The following is a 23,900-nucleotide window of genomic DNA, read 5'->3' on the forward strand; positions in this document are numbered from 1 at the left end:
CCTCACAAGACCGGAGCTAACGTCTCTGTTGTAAACGGGAACCCGAGGTTATATCGCACTTGTGACGTTTGGGTCGTTAAAAAGACTTGGCCCTCGCCTTCGGTTCGTACGTTGTTCCTCGGCACTGCTGTTCAGCCAAGAATAATGAATAATTGGATCTTGATTTCGGCAAATACGAGAAAATAAATTGAGCGATTCTAATCTGAATAAGGCCTAACCTATAGATATCCATGTCTGCGTAATAATAATGCTCAAACTGAACAAGGCTATCATGGGCAATTTGTAGGCCTATAACCGTATGGCAGGCCTATTCAGTTGATCAAATTAATGAAATGCCCTATAGGTGTAGCCTAGAGAAAACAAGATATAGCCTATCAATAAGCAGGCCATAAATGTCATGTATGTTGTGTATGTCATAAATGTCTATATGAATTGAAAATAGGGGACCCTGATGGAAACAAGACAAACGTCTTTCTCAGGTCTGCATCCCCTTAACAATTGTGTGTATTGAGCCGTACTGTATTGTACCCATTCTGCAATCTGTTAAATAACGTTTTCATTCATTCATTCATTCAGGCCTATTCAATTGAACGTGGGCCGTTATTGTGGCTGCCCCCCCCCCCAGTTTGATCAATCACATTAGACCATTTGGCTTTGGTTGAATCGTTTACTTTCTTACTCAAATAAAAAGGCGAAGAGACATAGATGACAGAGCTATTGGGCCTACATTGTGAAATTAAAACGTATAGGTTAGAGCCGCTGACCTCGAGACTCAAAGTAATGAGTGTTCTGTGATTACAGTCGGCTCAGACATGGCATCAGTGGCCTATACACGCTTATATCGAATTGGGGAAATGCTTTCGTTGTTGAAGGCTATAGCTAATAAGGCCGGGCCCATTTGTTTCTATTTGTAAAGCATATTTTCACTTGCAGAATGTGGTCTGGTGTAGCCGAGGCCTACGGGAGTTTTCTCAATTCCGCTAGTGTTTCCTCAGTGTAGTCTTGTCTGATGAGTGCTACAATAAAGGATCGATATCTTATGAGTCGTTAATTTGCACAAATAAATCAACAATAAAGAGGGTGGACTAGGTTACTTACGTTACTAAATGGCGATATAGCCGCTATACGTGTAGTAGGTAGTATAGGCTATGCCTGGGCTTAAATCGAAGTCCTATGCCTCCGGTTTTTCAGATAAGTCACAAAACAGTTCTAATACAAGTTATACGGTATAGCTAACTTTTGGCTGTAAAGAACCCGAAAAATAACACAAGCCAGTTTGTGGGTAAAAAAAAATCACGACATGAAAAAATTGAAAACTGCAAGAGTTTAATGGAAAGCGTCTATAAAGCAAATTAACATGTTAACTGATTATCGTGTTACATCGGGTGATTATCATGTTACATCAATGCGTCTCATAAACCTTTTCTATGAACATGTAAGAACACTGTAGCATATTAGCGCAAAATGTACCAATGCAATTGAATAAATGTTGAAGTGTATGTTTTTCCATATTTCGCTTGCCATTTAAAATGGAAACATTACAGCCCCCGAAATAAGCCTAGATGATAGGTACTTGAAAATATCACATAAAACATATAATCTTTATTGATTGATCCTTCAATAAAAGTGCTTGAGAGGGGCCTATACTTTATAGGTGTAGCATTTCAATTTATGAGAAACATTTAGCCCACAAATAATTATCTAAGGCCTATACTAAACATTTGCTTTCTTAATTTATTAGTATGGCCTGAACTTCAACACAATCAATGCAAAACTGTTCTATTCTCATCATTGGAAGGTACAAGCCATGATAATGGGGCTATTCAGACAAATGTGCGACACTTGAAAAGGACAGTAGAATTCACTAGCTCTGTTATAGCTATACACGTTATAGCTGCAGCAAATTACACATGCAACTTTTTCATTTGAACCAATTTATGTTATGAATGGACTTCATTGAATTTGGTCAATACATTAAATAGATGTCCATCTTTATAATATATATATACACATATTATGCACAAGTTGTAATTTGCCTTTATACATTACATACAAAATTGTTGTTAAGACACATATCTTCAAAAACTTCTAAAATTATTTTGTTACAGGTTTGAGAAAATTATGAAAGTGAACAAGGACAAAATAAAAAAAGAAATAAAAAGTAAATCATCTCTTGTCTTTGAAGAACCCTTGAGAAGTGCTGCTCTCCTTGATGGTGACGGTCAAGAAATTGGTTGTGACGTCGGTGACCAGGACCTTCTCTGCGTTGCTCAGGGAGGGTCTCCATGTCACCTCGTCCAGGTCGCTGGCGAGCCGCGCCGGGGAACATCTGTCCATGAAGTGGGGCTTTTCCATTTGCGAAAGTTCACTGGCAGGTCGACACTGGTTCTTTTTGGACTGGTGCTTGAAGTGTGCGGGCGCCAGGTAGCTGGAACCGTCCTTAGTCCTGTGTGTCTCCGAGCCTGTCCTGTGTGCGTGCAAGCGGCGCTCTGAATAAAGGTGCTGGTGTGAGCTCCCGCCTGGGACGGCCCGTATGTGTGAGAAGTGGTGGTGGAGCTTATGGGTGTAGCCGTGGTTTTCTGGGTGTCTGTGACTCAGTTTAATCAGCCTCATCTCAGAGCCCCTGTCTTCACCCCCTTGGAACTTAGCCAGTTTGTGGGGCCTGTAGCTCACCTCCTCTGCCCTCCTCTTATGGGGGTCAGAGGCCGGGGGGCTAGTGGGGTTGTCCTTAAAGCGAAGCTTAGGCTTTGGCCCTCTCTTTTTGGGCACGTGGATGGTTCCGTCGGGGTCCGTTCGCTGAAGGGCAGACGGCCGCTGTTCACGGACCGGTTCTGGGGGGCGAACGCGAACACTCTCTCCCCGGTTGACGGTGCTGGGTGGAAAGATAGTGGGGACCACAGCCCTCAGGCCCTCTCTGGCCCTGGGGGTGACGACTGGCTCTGGGGTCGGGTAGGTGACACGGATCCCCCGGGTGGCCTCGCTCCTGAACTCGTACGACTTGGCTTTGGCTTTAGCCTGAGCCTAGCAGACAAATAACAAAATAATAAGAAACTTTAATATACCATGATGGTCACTTACTCTCAAAAATAAATCACAGATTTGTCCCAAGTATTTTAAAGCTTGTTCTTCTTAAATTAAGTGCTCAGTTGACAGCAAAAAAGAGAAATTATAATAATAACCTAAGTCACTATGGGGCACAATTCTGTAATAATGCCACAAAAACATTAATTATTCATATTATTATTAATAATTTTTTTAATCAATAGTCATTAGACTATATATACGTTTATGCATTTGTGAAATTCAACAGCTTTGTTGAGACATATTCTGTTATTATAATAAGTTGCTCATTAAGCAATTCTCAGGGTTTGTTTGTTAAAAGCTGACCACTGTCTTGGTAATGAAGTATACCCTATAAAGGAATTACATGCACTTACTTAATTTCAATCAAACTGGGCACTGCAACACTTTGGATTTTAATGTTTAACTTTTCCCATACATAGTCCAATACACTGCAAACACTGCAATAAATGAAACAGCACACGACACCAGTAATGGCTGATAGCCCTGAATGCATTGGCCATTTGCTTCTTTGACTATTTGTTATTTTTAACAAATCATTGCCATCAATGTGGATCAACAGCAACTGGTAATTTATAGAGCGTCCCGTAGTTTAATGCAACCCGAAATACACACCCAGCAGCGTATTGAATGCACCCTGAATAGCATTATGTAGGCCCAATTAATTACCACAATGAAACAGCCTCGTGTGACTTTGGCAACAATTACAATTTAAATCATGCGTAATTTGCACGTATACAAACAGTTGTATTTGCACTGAAAACACACAATATATTGTATCGCCCAATTCTGTGGACATTTTCCGACACTTGTTTACATGCGTGCGGTGCAACATTAGTCGCTCGTGAGTGACTCGTGTTTATGAATCATGCCAAACAGCACATATTTACCTTGAGCAAGAACGTCTTGGGTTTTGGTCCTCTCTTCTTGGGCCCGTAGAGTTCTCTTTCGTGCTCCCTATAGAAAAACAGCAACAGACACCCATTTTGAGTGTGAAGGGAGTGAAGTGCACCGAGTAGACGTGGAGATACATTTGCTTCCGTTTATTAGACGTCGTGTGCGTCGTGTGAGACTGACTGATATTCACTCTGCCGAAGCCATGACAACTTACCTCTCCTCGAAAGCGACGAAGAGTCGTGAGTCCAGGATATTCTCCTCTGGTTCCCAGGTGCTATATCTATATGGAATAATAAGACAAACCGCACGGTTTACTCCCCGCCGCCACATAACAGCAGCACGCGCGGTCTGCTCACACGCGCGCGCGTACATGCACACACGTACACGCGCACACACATTATAGCTAGCAAATGCTTGCTATTGCATTAGCTTGCAACTAAGCTAACGTTTCCAGCGTGCTACACCGACTGTGCCACTCCATATGGCTCGCTAGCCTAATAGCGAGCTAGCGACAGTCGCGGCTGAAGTCATAGAGACAGCGAGCTAAAGCGAATCCTTCAGACACCTCAATCGATGATCGCAAATGTGCAAGCGATATTATATAGCAGGACTTACTTCGGAGACCAGCCCTTCCATTTGACTAGATATTCCATTCGACCCTGAATGCCATCAGAAATAGAAAGAAAAACACTTGGTTAGCGGGCAGTGTGGTGGTGCATTAAACGCAACGCGCTGTGAGCCACACCACGGTACACAATGTCTTACCCTCCTTATTCGCCGTTTGATGATAGATTCGGCAGCGAACACCCTCTCCCCGACAGCAGACAGCTCCATGTTTACGTCAATGTCTACCGTTAGCTCGGCGAACGCTAGCTGGAAGATATTTTTCTCTCACTCCCTACTCTCGCGGACTGAATTCCCGACAGACCATAATACTCTTGAACAGAAAAGACGTCATCACATTTTTTACGGCGTTGCTAAGGAACCACGGTCGGTGGAACCATTTACAGGACGTCCATTGGTTGAGCCGTTGCTACGTGCTCGGGGTTGCTAAGTAAGAGGGAGGAGCGTCCACCCCTGAATTCTTGGGGAAAATGGTGGCTTTCGCGCGGTGGATCAATTTCGCGCATATTCACAAGAACCTCGAAAACATGCCGTCAAAGTAAACCGTAGGTTTTTAAAATGTCACGCAAAGAGCGACACGTGTGAAATATACCCCCCACTTCAATTGAACGAAGGACAAAAAAAGTAAATTAAAACACCCATCCTTTAGTCTATCCAGTGATGTATTTATCAGCAAATGCAATGGACTGTCTTGGCTGTGATTCTTACATTAGGCTGTCCTATAGCTATAGGCAATGCAGATTCTGAACCACTAACCACGAAATTAATTATGCCACATTTGGTTGGGCTACACAATCTTTTAAATGGTATTTCAATGTAAAGACAAACATCACTGGCTATTCATTTCTCTTTATTTAGCCTTACTATTTAAGATACAATATCACCAAATATATGCAATAAGATGCGCTGACAAGGATATTGTATAGGACCATTATATTATTTATGTAAGAGAAACTTGTATTCAGTGGCTGAAAATGTACACAACTTTTGACCTCTAGCCCCGGCTATATATCCGACACATGGGTGTCGGTTTACAAGTCACATCATTTGTATTTTAGATTTATGGGTGCTTATTCTTAAAAATGTCGAAAGACCAAAACTCTAGAGAAAACCTATAACCAATCAAGGCATCACACGTTAAATTAAAGCCGCATTCATCCATGTTCGAAGTTGGTTCATCATGACATAGGCTATACAATTATTATAAATAGACCTATGCCCCGTGGATTTCTTGCCTATAACCTTGATTAAAAATGTATTTGGCCTAAATATAATGAGAGACAACAGCTATGGGTAGCCTTAAACTGAATTAACCTACATTTAAACAACTCAATTAAAGCCGCAATCGCGTTCAATGTTTGGATGATATTTGGATCATTGCATAAGGCACAAGTCCACAAATCATGTGCATGTCATCCCCAGACTGGCTGCCCAGATTTTCTGTCACTCTCTCTCAAAAAAAATCTGTAGCCTTTTTTGCGTATTTTTATGGTTGAGAATGATACGGCGGTAGGTAAATAATTAATAAATAAACAGGGCGTTGCTTTTCCAAGCGTTGTATAAATGCATTGGAAATTAAGATATGATTTAAGTTGTTTGATTGAAGTGCATATGAAGCGAACAGAAATGACCATTGCAAGTGATCACAATTTGGTTTGAACATCAAATTGCCAGTACACAAGAAATAGCTAAATATTTTATATAATTTATCAACTGAAAAAAAAAAGCTTCAGAAAACATCCCGACCTGAAAGGTTATAAGCCTATAACGTCACTGTAGCATATATGTTTAGCCTCCACTGAGGTTAATTACATTAATTACCCCTGTAAGATTAGTAAAGCCTAGATATAAACAGATGGATTTAACTGCTTTATATATATTTTTGTATTATGTCACTATTAATAGGTATTAATGTAACTCTTGTTGTTATTATTAGCCTATAATAATAATAATAATAATAATAATAATAATAATAATAATAATAATAATAATAATAATAATAATAATAATAATAATAATAATAATAATAATAATAATAATAATAACAATAATAATAATAAATATTATTATTATTATGATGTATGATGATAATAATAATAATAATAATAATAATAATAATAATAATAATAATAATAATAATAATAATAATAATAATAATAATAATATTATTTAATAATAATAATAATAATAATAATAATAATAATAATAATAATAATAATAATAATAATAATAATAATAATAGTTATTATTATTGTTGTTGCTGTCATGATTGTTATTATTATTATTATTATTATTATTATTATTATTATTATTATTATTATTATTATTATTATTATTATTATTATTATTATTATTATTATTATTATTATTATTATTATTATTATTATTATTATTATTATTATTATTATTATTATTATTATTATTATTATTATTATTATTATTATTATTATTATTATTATTATTATTATTATTATTATTATTATTATTATTATTATTATTATTATTATTATTATTATGCCAATTTAAGATTGATTTTAAAAGCGTCAATTGGCCTATACCTATTTTCGGTTTAATAGCCTCATTTGGGTATAGGCTTATGAGAAGAATTATAGGCTATACTTCAAAAGTGACTTGCGACTTTTTAACCACTGGTTTATGTGATGAGCAAAATGTAGGCTATATATAGTATAGATTAGCCTATAGGCTATATATATAGGCCTATGTGTTTGTCTCTCGGAAGTGTTCAGGTTAATAGGCTAAGTGATATAGGCTAGCTATACAACAGTCTCAAAATCTTTAAATATTCCCAAATAGTCAACGTTAAGCTTCGTGATCAAAGACTGACCTCTTGGTAAATTGGACCAATTCTCTATACTCCGAGATAAACAACAGACCTATTAATTATGACATATTCTGAGTCCTAATGACATTTGTTCAGAAAAGAGAATCTACCCTAAAGGCCTATATGTTATTCTATAATAATACCCTATACTGTACAGCTCATTCGATTTGTGAATATATGAACAAGAAATTCATACAATATAGCTTACTTTTCTGAATGGACAAGATTCTAGTGATGATGTCATCTAAATCCGGAGCTGTTACATAATGGAAGGTCCAGATTGGACGGGCCCGGAAGAAAATCTTTACACTTATTTTTAAATGTTTTAGTGGGAGTGCAAGGTTAGAATTAGGGTCAGGGACAGGTCTATAAAAAAAACCTTTAACGTTAAAATTATGACGGCTTTTGCTTTGCAGCTTGGACAAAAACGACGACCCGCAATAAAATGACACCATATCAATCATAATGTAACAACTCCTATATGACACCTGATTAATTTGGGCATGGGTCATTTTTGGATATAATAGCTCAAACCAAATGTCTATGAACATAAAATCGGTCACCAATCCATTGTCAATGGACCAACTCCAGAAAGTGTCTTTCGGGGTCTTGATGCTCTAATTTCCAGCGTATATATGTTTATTGACCGAACTCACTGGAGCATCGGCTACAATGTAAACACGGTGGATTTATCTTTTTAAGACACTTTCCAATGTGAATAAACGTCGGGTGTCACATTTTCAACCCCTGTCGCGCAGGTTAATTGCAAATTCAATTCAATTTAATTCGGGTTTAGCTTGATTGGTCTATGTATCTCGATTGTGACATTTCTTTAAGTCAAGATATCCACACGTGCCCCTGCCTCTGAAAAAGTAACACTGAGACGGATTCAAGAGACTTGTGGACTGCGCAACCCTCCACCTCCCTAGCTCTTCACACACACACACACACACACACACACACACACACACACACACACACACACACACACACACACACACACACACACACACACACACACACACACACACACACACACACACACACGCACACACACACACGCGCACACACACGCACACACACGCACACACACACGCACTCACACGCACGCACACACGCACAACTGACGTTTCTGATGTAATGTAGCTTTATATAAACTAATGCCACCTTATACGTAAATAGGCCTAAAATAAATTATAATCGGCTAGGCAGTCCTTAAAATAATTAAATCAAGTGGTCAACAAGAGGCTCGGAAATTCAACTGCAACCCATATAGGCTAATATATAATTCGAATTTTGAAAAGTTAACATTCGAATGGCGAGGTTGTCGCCATTGAAACTATAGAGTTTTAGGATTCCGACATGAGATTCTGAGAAAATACTTTGACATTAGACATTAGGTTCAGCTGCAGCCTGCAGGTCACGTTTGTCGAGGCTACAAATAGTTGACTAACATTAAATCCTGTTTGGTTATGGAAAACCCACGGGGAAGGGCAATCTGTTATAGGCAATACATTATTATGTGGAATTTCCCTTAATATTTCATCACACATTAGGAGTAACCTATAGATAGGTCTGACAAAGCCTCGGTGACCGACAGGCGGGTCTTTGGGATCTAATTTAAGTACACCACCGCACCAACAAAGACGTGTAGAGAATAATGGACATTTCAGACAACAAATTATATAAAAAAATATATGAATATCGAGAAATCCTATGACTGTTACACGAATAAATTAGTCACGACGACGTCCTTTGTCGATTTCTTTCACGCATACACACAAATATTGGGAGGTGTATTAGCAAAGCCTGCGTACATGTGTTCTCAATGGGAGCTGCGGGCGCTGAGGCGAGATCACAGAAGACAAAGAAAATGAATAGTCTATACGTTCTCTTGATTTGCACATATGTATTTTCCATTCTGTGGCCATATTTTCCACACATAAACAAACACGGTGCAATGCAATGCAGTACATCACGCGCGTCAGAGGAAAATAAACTGCGCGGCGCCTCTCAGTATGTTGTAGCGATTGGTCTTGGCGCGACTGCAGTGCAGCAACGTTACCGCCGTATAGGGGAGCGCGCTGCCAGACCCAACAAAAGAGTATTGGTTAGCTTGTATCTGGGCAACTGCCCGCACCTAGTGCGAGTGAAGGGAAACAGATCATGCAAAGCAAAGACATTACATATTTAGGAAAGGCGCCCCCTTTCCCAATTATTCACGGTGGGATCATTTTCTACCAATTTGCTATGGCGTATTTTGTCACACTGGCTGTCTGTCATTTGATAAAAAAGGATCTAGCGGCGCCTATACTTCTATGATTAGAACACTTCTTCCTATACCAAAATGGCCGAGTGATATAACGGAATAGGCCAACGCACGAGATAGCACATGAACACATTTCTTGACTTGAAAAGGAAGTGGGCTGTATCCTGTATATATCACATACCGACTGGCCCACCTGAGCAGGGTTTTAGGCTTTGATCTACACTCAGCAAGTCATTCTGTATGCAACAATGGTTTAACATGTTCACCATGTTGCTTAGTTTACACTGTGATTAATGATTAATGATAGAGTGACCCGTCAGTCCGCAGTTTAACCAACAACGTCAACATTTCAAAACGAAAGCCACAAACGTGTTGAAATCAACACAGCCGAACCAATGATTTTGTTTGGCATGGGAATTAGGCCAAACTTTCGCAAGCATCAGTTTAGAGATTATTGGATGAGGATCGAAGGGAGTAAAAACCTTCCAACTCTGATCAATAAACCATCAAGACATAATTGACCCACAGTTAAAGGTATAATGCATGCACAATAGGCTACTACTTTTAAATGCATTTTGTCCACGAAAAATACTTTTGTCAGACTCTGAAATAGGAAAATGCATGCTTAATTATAATGACTCATTGTAGATTTCTGAAGTTGTACCCAATGCTTGCCGTCCCAACATTAACCCGATATAAACAGGGTATGTTTTACATGTTTGCGCTCAAACACAGTTGGAAGTTTGTCCACGAGTTGCAAAATTAGAGGCATTATTTGTCGCTTGCTGTTGACGGAGCTTTTCAGAGAGACCCGATGGAAAACCAACTGGATAGACTAAAGAAGACAGCCATTTTCTCTGTCGTTCTCCCATTTGCGCACATCGAAAGCAGTTTATTTTATTCGCGGGCTGTATGGCAACATGAATAGTTGAGTGTTGCGGCTGTGACGGGCTTTCCCATTTAGCCTATCCCATTTCATCACAGTTTAAGCTATTAAGTCTGAATGACAAAGAAGACTAAATACATATTCATGGCTGTTTATGATTGATACAAATCTTCAAGGAATGTGCATAATCACACAGGCATGTGAAAATCGTTTCTTTCCGATATTTGCTTTTCACATCCTTTAAGATATTCAGATGAATGGCACATCTCACTTAAAAAGGACACACGTATTTTCTTTCCCGCAAAGAAACTGGCCTAAATCTAATTATATTTCAAAAGAAATCCCATGCAACTTCCCTTGTATTGAACGCGCCGTTTTGTTGGGTATTGCATACCGAATTCTTTATGAAGTATATGCGTGGCTTTGATTGATTGATTGATTGAAACGTTTATTAACAGATTGCAGAATGGATACAGTACAGCTCAATACATACAATTGTTAAGAGGATGCAGACCTGAGAAAGACTTTCGTCTTGTTTCCATCAGGGTCCCCCATTTTCAATTCATCATAATGAATTGGCTATACCCACACACAAGAGTAAAACTAACTTTTTGTATTGAACTTGTATTGTGGGTATTGCGCATGCATACCGAATAGCCACTATAGGAGTGTTTCTCCAAAAAGCCCATCTCATTAAAAGTAATTGATCGTTTGTGTCACCTCATGAGTCATGACATCACAGAGGGTATAATTCAGAAAATCTTGTTTAGGCTTGTTAATCTGAATACCTCAAACCATGCATGGCCAAGAGCCCAACTTTCTCCCAGCATGAACATTTGAGACAAGTCCATGACCAAAACCCGTTTTCCACAACATGTCCCCATTTAATGACCATTTAGCTAAACAGCAAATGTAACCAATACAAATTTAGAAATACTATTTGAAATATTGTTGAAAGGTTAGGCCTTAATAGCCATACCATATAGGATATTATGAGGCTATAACCTTGTTCCCTACCATTGTGGCCGAAGAGACATGCCGACAACTCTCATATAGGCGTTAGTTTCTGTGGCAGAAGCATTTCGTTAATTAAGTACCATTCAATGGGCTTCAGCATCTATCCCGTCAAAAAAACATTGTGATGTTGATTAAAAGAAAATTAAATGGTTCCCCAATTCTGGCCTTATGGGTAATGATTGGCTAGGTGATGGTGATGTATACTTTCGGTGGCCTATGGCTTTTGGACAGTATAGGCCTATAGGTCCCAATCAAATTTGCAAGACTATGCAGGATATAGGCCTTACAAGCATGCTACATCCTGGTCTAAATACAAGGCGAACAGCTGTGTTCTGAAAACTGTATACTTATGCATATAGGCGGCCTATATCATAAGCCTATACTACAGTTTGCAGAATATAATAGGCCAGCAAATCCTATAAATTACCTTCTGTAGAACTTGTTCAAGAACCTACTATTTTAATATTTGGCTATATTGACTGTATTGGATTTGGGTAAATATTCAATGATTTGCCAATGAAAGGCCATGAGTTATAAAGGCCATAGACCAGAGTCGCATAAGGCCATGGCCTCGAATTGCCAGTTTCGGCACGTGCACCTTTTCATAACCAAACTGTGATGCCTGATTTCGCTGAGCCATAAATTCGGATTGCCGTCAGGCCCCCCGTGTCCGTCTATATGCTCGCATTGCTTCTGACGTTCTGAAAATAACCTTGACTTTAGGTCAGGGGGCGATTGTTGAGGAACAGCTGGTAAAGTCGTATAGGCTTCAATAATCTTCGCACCTCGCGGCCAAAATAGACGACACGTCCCGAAAATAGACCTGAGCTCAGATTTAGCAACATATGGGTAACGTGAGCTATATTAAGTGTAATTATTTATTGAACGGAGAGGTCTCAGTCATGTAAGAGGAAGCGAGGCTATAGAACTCCATGCACGTGACGTGCGCAAGTCATGTTTTCTGTCCAGAGGTCAGACGACATTTAGTTATTCTTGTGTTTAGTTCTGTGTGGCCTATAATATCATAGCTGTCAAAATTGGGATTTGAAAATAAGGGAGATTTCCCAGCAAAATGTCCTGGCGCCCCGTCACCTTGTGTTCAAATACCCCTAGGCAAGGGTACATATAGTGAATCCTAAATCTCCACTTGGCAACCACTTTTTTTTTTTTTTTTTTTAATATAATATCAAACAGAACTCTGTGCTAACCGAATACAGAAGTGAGAGCAAACAATTAAGAATTCAAACACTTGCAAACAATTTTATTATTGCAAAATGTATTACCAGAAGCCTCTCACGTTAGTCCACACACAAAACATCAAAGTACTTCTGATCGCCCTCCTAAGAAGCAGTTAAATTGTATCTCTGGGCATCCAGATCCAAGTTCTACAGGCCTACATCAGGAAGCTGCATGACACCTCGCACATGAAGGAGCACTTTGGATTATGCCAAGAACATGTGCTTTATACAAACTTCATTATACAGCCTGTTGAAAACAGGGGAAAAACACTCATTATGTTCCATTTTTGAGACATAAATAGCATATTTTTGGCCTATTAAAACCCATTTTAAACAATTGGATACAGTTCAAATCAGAGAAACCCAAATGGCAGAGAAAGAAGATGTGAAAAGGTTGCATGAAAGAACACTATATCGGTGGGACAATGGGACTATTGTTAAGCTTATACACTTCCACTCAACTGTATGCGAACACAAACATCCTAAAGTGAATACAACATGATTTCTCGGGATGCAGTGATTGTTAGTAAGCCTCTATATACAATCTCATTCTCCACTATCCATTTCACACCCACCCTGCTGCACAATAAAACAGAAGATATATATATATATATGTATATATATATAAGGGGGTTGCATTTTCTTTGTCTGAATGGATGTGATTTGTGTGGTCTTGTGGAACGTGACCCGAGAATTCCTAGGTAGATCAACACACCAAATGGAAAGAATTGATCTCTCTCTCTCTCTCTTTATATATAAAGAATCAAAGCATGTCAAACATCATCCATAAAATCATTCACCTGAAGCATCCATTTCCCCTTACCCTTCAACACATGGCAATCATGCTCCTTCATTTAACGATACTCGTTTGCTTGTTCAAGCTATAGCCTAATAATGGCCTGGTGTGTCCACACATGCATGCATCTAGTATTAGTCTGTCCATCTGTGCACGCGCACACACACACACACACACGCACGCGCGCACACACACGTTCACATGTGCGCAGTGCACGCACACACACACACACACGTTCACATGTGCGCAGTGCACACACACACACACAGTTTATCTCACACACATTAACTTACTGCAATTCAATATATTCTTTTCTTCCTTACAGAATTCTCAATATACATACTTATAATCATTTTCTGATAAGTAGACAGTTAAGTGTATAAATCAACATGTAAATAAATCCAAAGAAAATAAAGATTATTTACATGAATAAGTGCTTTTTTTTGGCTAAGCCCTGATACCATCAGTCAATTAGCATTTTCTAAATTAAACTTGATTTAGAAATAATTAAAATGAGATACTGCATGTGACAAAATCTGAGAAATACAAAAGATTCAACAGCCAGGAGCTTGTATAGGAAATAATAACATATGTCAATGAGAGTTATCCAAACGCATTTCATTCTGACACTTGCCAGAACCACAAGGGCTCTTTTGTACATTCAAGCATCTGAAAAATACAGTATATTTCATATTTGTACAAAATTCACAGAGTTGTTGGTACCAGCTTCACTATAATGTTACATATTCCTTAAATGTCACTGTGAGACAGTTTGTGGTGATGTCCGTGATGATTATATTACCCAGGAAAGGCTTAAAAGAAGGAAATGTCTCCTCTTTACTTTGCTTGGTGTTAGAAGCTGAGAGTTCCTCTGTCTTTTCCTCCTCAGCATTCATTTGTGTTTCAACCTGTGTCTGAGTTTGTGCCTGGGTCACTGCAGGGATCGCAGTCTCTGCCCTGGGTTTGACAAAGCTTAAGTCTATCGGTTCCTCTTGCTCAGCATAGTCATAGTCCTGGTGTCCATGTTGGCTCTGGTGGCCATTTTGGTCTATGCTGATGCTCTGAGGGGGTGAAGATACTGTGTTAGGGGCACTGATACTCCTGGAGCTCAGAAACCTCTTACTGGCACACTGGTCCTCATGGTCTGCTTCAGAGAGGTGTCGTTTGAGTGCTGAAAATCCACTTTGGGTTTCTCTACGCTCCACCGGGGAGAGAACGCCCCTGTCCAAAGGGCCAGACACCAGATTAGACTTGGTTGTCAGTTGTAAAGGCTGATCCGTTGGAAGCTGCTTTTGACCCCTGACCTCTACATGTTTATCCTGTTCTGTCACAGTTGGCTCCATTTTAGGAGAGTGCTCCTTCTCCACAGGGCAACGTATATTATATTCAGCGTGAGGAACTATCGGCGTGTCCTTCGGGTTCTTCGCAAATCCATTCATGAGACCCAATTTCTTGACAAGCTTCATCTTTTCAAGATGGTTCTCCATACTGCTCTCATTCTCTGGCAGTAGCTTGTCTGTAGTCTCAGAATCTCCATTCTTAATCCTTGCCGCTTGCGTTCCGTTCTCCATGTATTTGCTCATGACAATAACAATCCGTCCGTTCTTGTTCTTATTCTTGACAATCTTCAGTTTGCTGCTGCTGACGCCGTTGGGCAGCTGTGGAACGTCCTCCTTAGCAGGAACCTTGGTCTTCTCTGGTTCTTTGTGCCCGTTGAGGTCCGCCGGAAGCCTCTTCAGCTCCATGGTAATATCCTTGACTTTGGTCAGGCAACCGGAATCCTTGTCCCTGATCCACTTTTGCTGCAGTGCCGGAGGGAGGTTCCAACCCTGACTGGCCACCTCTGGAGCTTTGACCTCTCTGGGCTTGGCGAACGGGGCCTCGTACATCTTGAGGTCTGGCTGGTAGTGGTGATGCTTCTTGCTGTTGAGTTGATAGTAGAATTTCTTCTTGCCGTTGGCCAGCTGTTCAGCCTCGCGCTCCTTGCACAAGGGCTGGTACTGGTGATGCTTCTTGCTGTTCAACTGGTACTGCTGGCTCTGGGAGCGCAGCGTCTGCATGGGGTTGGCCTTCTGACAGTTGTCCTCATCCAGGGACGCCTCGTGCAGGTCAGACAGAACGCTGGATCTCCGTGCGAAGGAAGGTACCTGAGAAACAAGACAGTGGTCTTTATTATTGTCGAACCAATACAGAATGTCTGAGGCTCTCAGCTGAATGTCTCAATTTCAGTTCAGGGTAAGACATTTGAACTAACAAACAAAAGGACACGTGCGGTTCAGTTAATCACCCTGTAACCTATAGGCTAGTATCTATGTGCCAATGCTCGGTAGTAACAGAAAAGAATGAACCATCTTAGCAGAAACGGAGAAACCTTGCTTGTATGTAAAGGCATCCATTTTAGGCTTAAATGAGTGTGCCGTTTATTATGGGGCCTTCGTCCATGTTCACACACCCTCCTACGGTCCATGTGTGTCGCTTTCAGCCACGGCCGTCAGTGTGACATTTCAAAGTGAATCCTGTGGCTGTGACCTCAGCTCAGAGGAATGTCACTGGCTGCTTTGTGCCCCATCACTGACTTTATCCCATGTGTTACCACCAACACCCTCCTGAGAGGAACAAACACTCCCTCCGAAGGGGTTCCCCTGGCCTTTTGGATTTGTGATTGATGCACTAGATGTACTATTCATGGTCATTCGGTCACAGCTGTTAGCTCAGTGAAGTGATGCCTATAGAAATTAATGGAGCCTATTGCGATTAGGGTATTTTTTTTGTGGTGATTTGTAATGTACATTATCATATTTTACCATATAAAGTATGCAAGGACTCCCTACAACAAAATAAAATCTGCTTATTTTAAGAAACAAGGCTTCTGCAAATGTGCACACACAAACACCCATGGGAGCAAAGACACCAAGAAACAATGCCTTTGAAATACATATATATTTTTTAAAATTTCATTATGCATACCCCATTGAGATAACCTATTTACTAGATGACGAACTATACGCTTCTACAAATAAAAGAAAAACTGAAATTGAATACTACTACGAATGCACTTTAGATTTAGATTATGCACTAGAATGCTCAATGCCATAATGCCACTTGCAATCCAGTAACAACAGGGACAACGATGGAAATAAGTCCTCTGGACTTTTCGTTTTATCCCTGACAAGGCAAATACAAATGTTGATCTGTCAATGTTGTATGTTTGTTGTCAATAAAATCAAATCAAAGAAAATATACATTAATTCTATATTGCACCCAGGGAATGTGGGAGAATTGGAAAGAAATAATTATACGTGAAAATAGTTCAGGCAAATTTCCTATTCCCATTATACAGTTTTGTTAAATCGATGAGTAGTCTTTTGTCAACTGAACGTCCTCACCTGAACCAGGAGGTGCTTGGGTTTTGGTCCTCTCTTGCGAAAGCCCATCAGCTGCTCTTGTCTTTCCCTGTGTGTGAGGGGGTGGGGGGGGGGGCGGCACAATCATTGAGTTGTGTTACATTGGATACAAGGTGAAAACAGACTTAATTTAACACAGCTTCAAAAATTATGACAATAATAAAAACCGGCACGGGTGCCATAAATAGCTACTATTACCTCTTTGTGGGGAAATGAGCACATCACTAGACTGCCTCCATGTGGCCTTGCGGTGATCACTAGCACTCTAGTTTTAGTGATCGGTTAAACATAGTGATTGATAGTACCTTCCCGAAAGTTCAAATTAAAACCTGTCGATAATCTGTCTTTCTCATTTTCCACTCTCATTATTCTTTCTTTATACCGGTGTCATATAGTCAGACTAAACCATATTATGCTGCAGCTTCGTTGCTCCATATTGAAAATTAGCTTCACATTAGGGTTCTCTCCTATTTAACCCTTTCACTGCCACACTACCAAAGGGTTAACTCTTTCATTGCAACAATACAGAAGGTTAACCCTTTCACTGCCACCCGACAAAGGGTTAACCCTCTGTAGTGTGGCAGTGAAAGGTTAACCTTCTGTAGTGTGGTAGTGAAAGGGTTATCAAAACATTTCATAACATAATGACTTGCATATGCCTATCCATGGTGGCAGATATGGGCCTGCCTTTCTTTTGACTTTCCTAGGATTCCTTACAAGTCTTTCTCAGAGGCAGTAACTCAATACCGCAGACAGGAGTGATGTCAGTCCCCTCCCCCTCCCTCACATCTAATTACAATGACGACTCAGTGTATTTTCATAGCGTGGCATTCAGACGATTTGGCTCCCCGGAGAGACGTGCAATTAGTTTCAATAAAATCTCACCCCTTTAGAGAGATAATTGCAAAAACAGACGCGGAGAGCAGTCAAGGTTTTGCTCTAACGTGTGACCTGCTCCTGAAAGGCTGCTGTGAGTAAACCATGAGCCAGGGTGAGAAAAGCCAGCGACAGTCTTTACACAAAGCAAGCTCCAGATATTTCTTATTGTGTTTATCACATGAAGATACCTATAGCCTATCCCACAATGGGAGATTTAGCAATTAGCCTGCAAGCTAATGCGCCCCTGATAGCTGAACACTGGCACAGGGCCTTCTACAATGAGCCCAGAGGCTATGCCCACAAGGTATTATATCATATTCAATGCCAAGCGTGGACCTTTAGGAGGGAATGGTTTAATCTGCTATCCCTCTTTATGTATCTTGCCATAGACCCTCTTTCCAGCACGTGATCAGTGGATGACATGGGGATCGGGATCAAAACAAAGCATGTAATCCCAAAAAGCGGTTGCCTGGCTGGGATTACTGGCCACGTCTGAACGGAAAGATGACAACACGCTAAGAATCTGAGGAAAAGGCACTGTTGGAGCCGATATGGGTGTTTTAATTTATTGTTTATTTTTTTATGTATAGCCTAAATTAAGAGTGCATTATTTTTGGACAATGACTCTCCTAACCATTGGGGGCAGTCAAGTTCATATTGGCAGTAAATTGCACAATCAGGTAAAAGCTCACACTAGTACATTGTTTGATTGTGTTTGGAAGGAAGGGGAGCCTGCGATTCTTACCAGCTGCATAAACACTACTGAGCTACATAATTGCTTCACATCAAGAATGCAACAAGAATATTGATTGAGTCTGTAGGATTATTGTTTTGTTTCACTGGACATAGTCATTTTAGAGCTGTGTCTGATCCATGCTAAGTATGAAGCTTGTACCATCATTGACCACTATAAGTATTTAAAAGCCAATGAATTAACCAAGTTATCAATTCACTTATCATTAATTTAAGCAGTTTTTGTATAGAATGTTAACCAGTTAACCAATCAAAATGAAATTTGATCTTAAAAATGACCATGATATGATCACAAGCAGAGAGAGACAGTAAGAAATAAAGAAAGGTATAGCCTTGACACCTCTCCCCCTTCCCACACTCCGCTATACAAGGTCAGTGTGTCAACAGTGTAAACACCATGATCTCACCTGTCTTGGAAAGCATCAAGAAGTCTTGGATCCAAAATGTTTTCCTCTGGCTCCCACGTGTTGTATCTGTTGAGATAGAGAATAAAGTAGAGAGAGATAGAGATTGAGCAATGCTCTCTTGCTCAACCTATCACATTTGTAATCTATGGTTGTATTGTGGTGCTATATGCTTCAATGTCACACAAATACAATTAGCCTACATACACGTTATAACAGTTCCCATGGCTCATCATTTCATTTATAAACTGTTTATTTCATGACAATAAACAGAAAAATCAATCATGACCCACTTTGACACGTGCGATAATTCACGAGTATAACTTTTACATGTCTGTAACTGCTACAAAGGCGCAGCCGCCATTCAAGTGCACTATGACAAATCATTTAGACATGTCTTGAATATGAGCATTTATTCCATAGGCCAATTAGGGATTGCCTTATAAAACCACACTTATCATCGAGGGAAACTCGCCAGGCGCGCAAAACAAGCACGCGCATCCGCCCATACGCGCGCTCTCTCTCTCTCTCTCTCTCTCTCTCTCTCTCTCTCTCTCTCTCTCTCTCTCTCTCTCTCTCTCTTACACACACACACACACACACACACACACACACACACACACACACTTCTGTTTTCAGAGTATTTTCCTATTTTAGAAGATTACTTACTTCGGAGACCATCCTCGCCATTTAACCAGATATTCGGTCCTTCCCTGCAAAGTGGAAAAGCATATAATTAAATTGATACGATCTTGTAATAAAATATATAATAATATATAATCATACCGCAAAGAAGGCGCGCGCCCAGCATTAAGCTAAAAACAAAGGTGTGTAGCAGCAGGGTATAATATAGGCTATACGTTGTTGGGTGTATTATATGCAAGAACAGAACGTTGTTATAACGGTTCTCAGTTTACGAACCTTCCGACTCCGCTTCTTCTCGATGCTCTCCACCGCAAAGACGTGCTCTCCCGCGGCGGGTAGCTCCATTTTAGCTGCAGCGGGGAATGCTTTCCCTTTCACCAGCTCCACAGTAGTGCCACTCTATCCGCTTTCAGGTCGTTTTCTCCTCCTCTAATAAGACAAACAATAGTCCTTTCCACTGCGTGTCTTCCCTCGCTTTCCCTCTCTCACTCCGGCTGGATTCGGTGGGCATGCAGGAGCAGCGAGACACGGTTTGCACGACGAGTATAGAAGCCGCAGCAGAAAACAGTTCATGCAAATAGCCATTGACGTGACGTCAAAGCGAGGAGGAGGAGGTTTTGGGGGCTGGGACCGTTTCTCTTCTTGCGTGTGTCTCTGTGGATCCTCTGGTACTGAACTGCACGAGGGTGATAATAATGAGGGAGTAGAGCCTTATTATCCATATACTGGCCTGCTTTTGCCCATCAAATTTTCCTTTTATTTATTTATTTGTCGAAAATGAACATCCATTTGGGAGATGAACATGCAATTCAGTGGTGTTTTAGGTGAACGGAGTTATTTATTTCTTGATTTTCGGTAGGATGCAGGCTATACCTCTAATTAATTAGATATGCTTGCCCACAATGACATAAAATGGCAAAAGCAAATTACCATTTAAATTCACCGAATCACAATGAAAATAGGCCCATGCTGCCAGAAAATGATTTGACATTGAATTATCATCAGTGCTATGAATGAAGGCCTATCCAATTATATTGATAATCATCATAATAACATGGTAACGGTTATCTGTTTTCCATCAAGCAAACACATTCCCCTTTTGGGGATAATAATAACCCACGTGAATCGCTGTTTGTCTTTTAAAGTAAAAAGCTATCTGAACTCTGAACCGTTGTGTTTATTGCACAGATAGCCCGTCCTTATCCTTTCCTATAGTAAATAACATGTTCACAGTGTCGCGGTTTTCAAATAGAACTCGTACAGCGGCACGACGGGGATCTGTCTATATGTTTCCCACTGCACATAAATGGCCCGTGGTTGTGTGATAAGTCTATGTAGGTCAACGTCCACCGTTTTTTTGTGTCCACGTCTTGGCTTTTCTTCCAGTGTGGTTATTTTCTGACCGCTGAACCCTGACAGTCAGGCAGCAGCCGGTTGCGTTATTATCACATAGTCAGGGACACATACGTCGCTACACCTCTCACAAATATAAACCCAGTGCGGATGGGAGCTGTTGTGCACATTCATGTTGCTTGGATTTCTTCTCCAAAGACCATTTGCCGAAGGCTCTCGATATTGTAAAAACGCTTCGAATCACCCCCCCCCCTCTCACACACACATACACACGCGCGCACACACACACCACACGCACGCGCGCGCGCACACACACACACACACACACACACACACACACACACACACCTATGGTTGGCATGCATATGTGGGCTACACGTTCTACAACCATTTACTACGATATCGGCAATAGGGAATTATTTGCATGGCTTCGGAAAACTAGCCTATATATTATGCAGCCTCTTATTTCGGATGGACCACCAGCTAATAAAATTCGGCAGTGAAAGGGTTAAGAGAGCGCGATTCATGCGGGCGGCAACCCTCAGCCTATCGCAGACAGGCACGACTGCCTTTCCTTATAAGGCAATGAGCACAAAACGGCACTGAAATATCAAATGAACCCGTTTAACGACTATAGCCGATTCACACTCGTGTATTTGCGTTCGAGATGACTTCCACATGCACACCGCGGCTATCAAAACAACCATTGTTTTCATTATAGCCTAGGTGTGTCGTGTATGTGGAGGAGAAGACTTCAGCGCGTTGGGAACGTGTGCAGCAGGCTGCCATTTTCGTGTGCGTAGTGGGGCGCAGCGCTGTATTCAAACTAGAATTCAGCTGCGTCATTCCCCACAAATAAATTGTGCCAAATGAATATACCTTCTTTAACTATCGACAGGGGTTACAAGTCGTACCCTTCGGACACCATTTCACTTGGCGCAAGTGTTGCTCGACAACAACAACAGAGACGTTGCCAATGACACCTGCTCAATGCACTGTGAACATCTGGGACGTTTTTTTTTTTACCTCAACCAAAAGGTTGTTCTGACAGCCTATGGTTGTTTTTAATCATGCGACAACCGACAATGTACGCCGTTCACATTATGTTCAAATATTCAACAGTGGACTGTTGTCGCAGTACAAAAAGCCGACAATTTTGCCTTAACTTGCGTTAATGGCACGTGCTGTCCGTGGGTTGAGGGAATGTATGTGATGCCGCATGTGCGGGTGCTCATTAATATTACCTTGCTTAAAACTTCCATCGGAACTGTTGAATCCACTGCCACTCAACATGACACACCGAAGTGAGAAATGTAAGGTGCATTTTGGAACCTGAAAGTTGCACGTCACAAAAACATCAATTGCCATGGCAAGATAGATCATTTTCAAATTGTAATTATTTCCAGAATATAATTGTCAATTAAAAATTATTCGATATCAAACGAGGGTTATGCAAGACTTTAAAACACAAATGAAACATTATATCCTCTGAATTCTTTCTTATCTTGTGCTTGTCTTTTTCAATAAAGGTTAATGGTGAAGTTCTTTCCTATAGTCGGTAGGAATGTGTCAAATGAAAAGGCGAAACTATACTTAGCCCACTGCACGTCTGTACCTATAAGCCTACATGAATGTATTTAGCCTTATGTTGATAACGTCCTATACAGTGCAGGCACCTTTAGCAGTGAAGTGATGACAAACATGCAAGATTTGAGATACCTTGTTGTAGGTTTCCATCCCCAAGAAACCCACATGAAAAGGAATGCAACCAGACCTATCTCCTCTCACTGTAATAACTGAAATAGATACAATTATGTATTTCTGCCTTCTGTCAAAATGATGAAGAGTGGGCCGATTTGTCACACAATGTCTTAAAAACATGATGGGCCTCAATTATCTCTTCCCTGGTCTTAGAAACTGAAATCAGACATGTCTCACTTAAAAGCTCTTTGCAGCAGTGGAAATCAAATCAAATCAAATCTAACTGATCTCCTGTACAAAATGTTTCACTCATTTAGAGATTTGTGCCAGTTCTTATATAGTTAGACGTCCCTTATATATAATGTAGCCTAATTAATGATCATTATAAAAAGTGTTTTGAGTTTATCCAATTTACTGTGACCAATTCAAAGAATGGGGGGATTAGAATAGCTGCTTTTGGGACTTTTAATCAGGTCCCTTATGGGGGTATAAGCCTGCATAGAGGTGATAATGTGAAACAATGGCAAAGTAATGGGACAGAAACAGTCAGTGCTGTCAATAATGACCCTCACAAGAAAGTGTCTGGCACAGGGAGGAGAGGGGGGGGGGGGGGGCAGGAGAGGAGCTCATAAAGGAGACAGACTATCTGTGTGCTGAGGGTTTTATTGGAGATCTGTTGGTTTTGTAAGTCTGTAACACTTGTATATGAGGCCAGAGGTGAGACTCAGCTCTATAATGATAATAAAAAAAGACGTGGGTATAATGATTGCATTATCATGCAATAACATTACAAGGCGCTTTTCTTCTGAGTCAGACTGGATGACTAACGAGCAGATGACGTGGATGAAACACTCCAGGTGAAAATAAGCTGCAGAGCAAAGGATGGGCGGTAGCCTGAATAAATATGTGGTGGGTGGTAATTAAGAGAATATCCTGGCTCAGAGGTTTGGTCTCAAATATTTATAGTTTAATGTTTAGGGACTGCCTCTAATTCATATTCTTCGGTCCAGCTGGCTTGGGAGAATGACCTTAATATATAATTCTGAGCCAAGTAGGCCTACAATTTGGAGGTCGGCTTTGACCTCGTCTAAATGTGTGAGATTTAGGATTA

The 23,900-nt window shown here is 40.5% G+C and overlaps 2 protein-coding genes across 2 annotated transcripts; both read right to left on the reverse strand.

Annotated features, from left to right (window-relative positions):
- Positions 1 to 1,317: 1,317 nt before the first annotated feature.
- cbx8b (chromobox homolog 8b) lies at positions 1,318 to 4,878 on the reverse strand. Its single transcript, XM_084319187.1, has 5 exons — positions 4,744 to 4,878; positions 4,594 to 4,637; positions 4,193 to 4,258; positions 3,972 to 4,038; positions 1,318 to 3,021 (listed from the first exon to the last, which is right to left on the reverse strand). Exons 1-5 carry the CDS (start codon positions 4,810 to 4,812, stop codon positions 2,167 to 2,169), a joined length of 1,101 nt encoding a protein of 366 aa, XP_084175313.1. The 5' UTR covers positions 4,813 to 4,878; the 3' UTR covers positions 1,318 to 2,166.
- An 8,032-nt stretch (positions 4,879 to 12,910) lies between these two features.
- LOC311232405 (E3 SUMO-protein ligase CBX4-like) lies at positions 12,911 to 20,308 on the reverse strand. The gene is made up of 5 exons (XM_084319185.1): positions 20,012 to 20,308; positions 19,760 to 19,803; positions 19,094 to 19,159; positions 17,037 to 17,103; positions 12,911 to 15,797 (listed from the first exon to the last, which is right to left on the reverse strand). Exons 1-5 carry the CDS (start codon positions 20,078 to 20,080, stop codon positions 14,382 to 14,384), a joined length of 1,662 nt encoding a protein of 553 aa, XP_084175311.1. The 5' UTR covers positions 20,081 to 20,308; the 3' UTR covers positions 12,911 to 14,381.
- Between the last annotated feature and the right edge of the window lie 3,592 nt (positions 20,309 to 23,900).

This window comes from Notolepis coatsorum (genome assembly GCF_963971535.1).
Source record: "Notolepis coatsorum genome assembly, chromosome: 7".
Classification (NCBI taxonomy): domain Eukaryota; kingdom Metazoa; phylum Chordata; class Actinopteri; order Aulopiformes; family Paralepididae; genus Notolepis; species Notolepis coatsorum.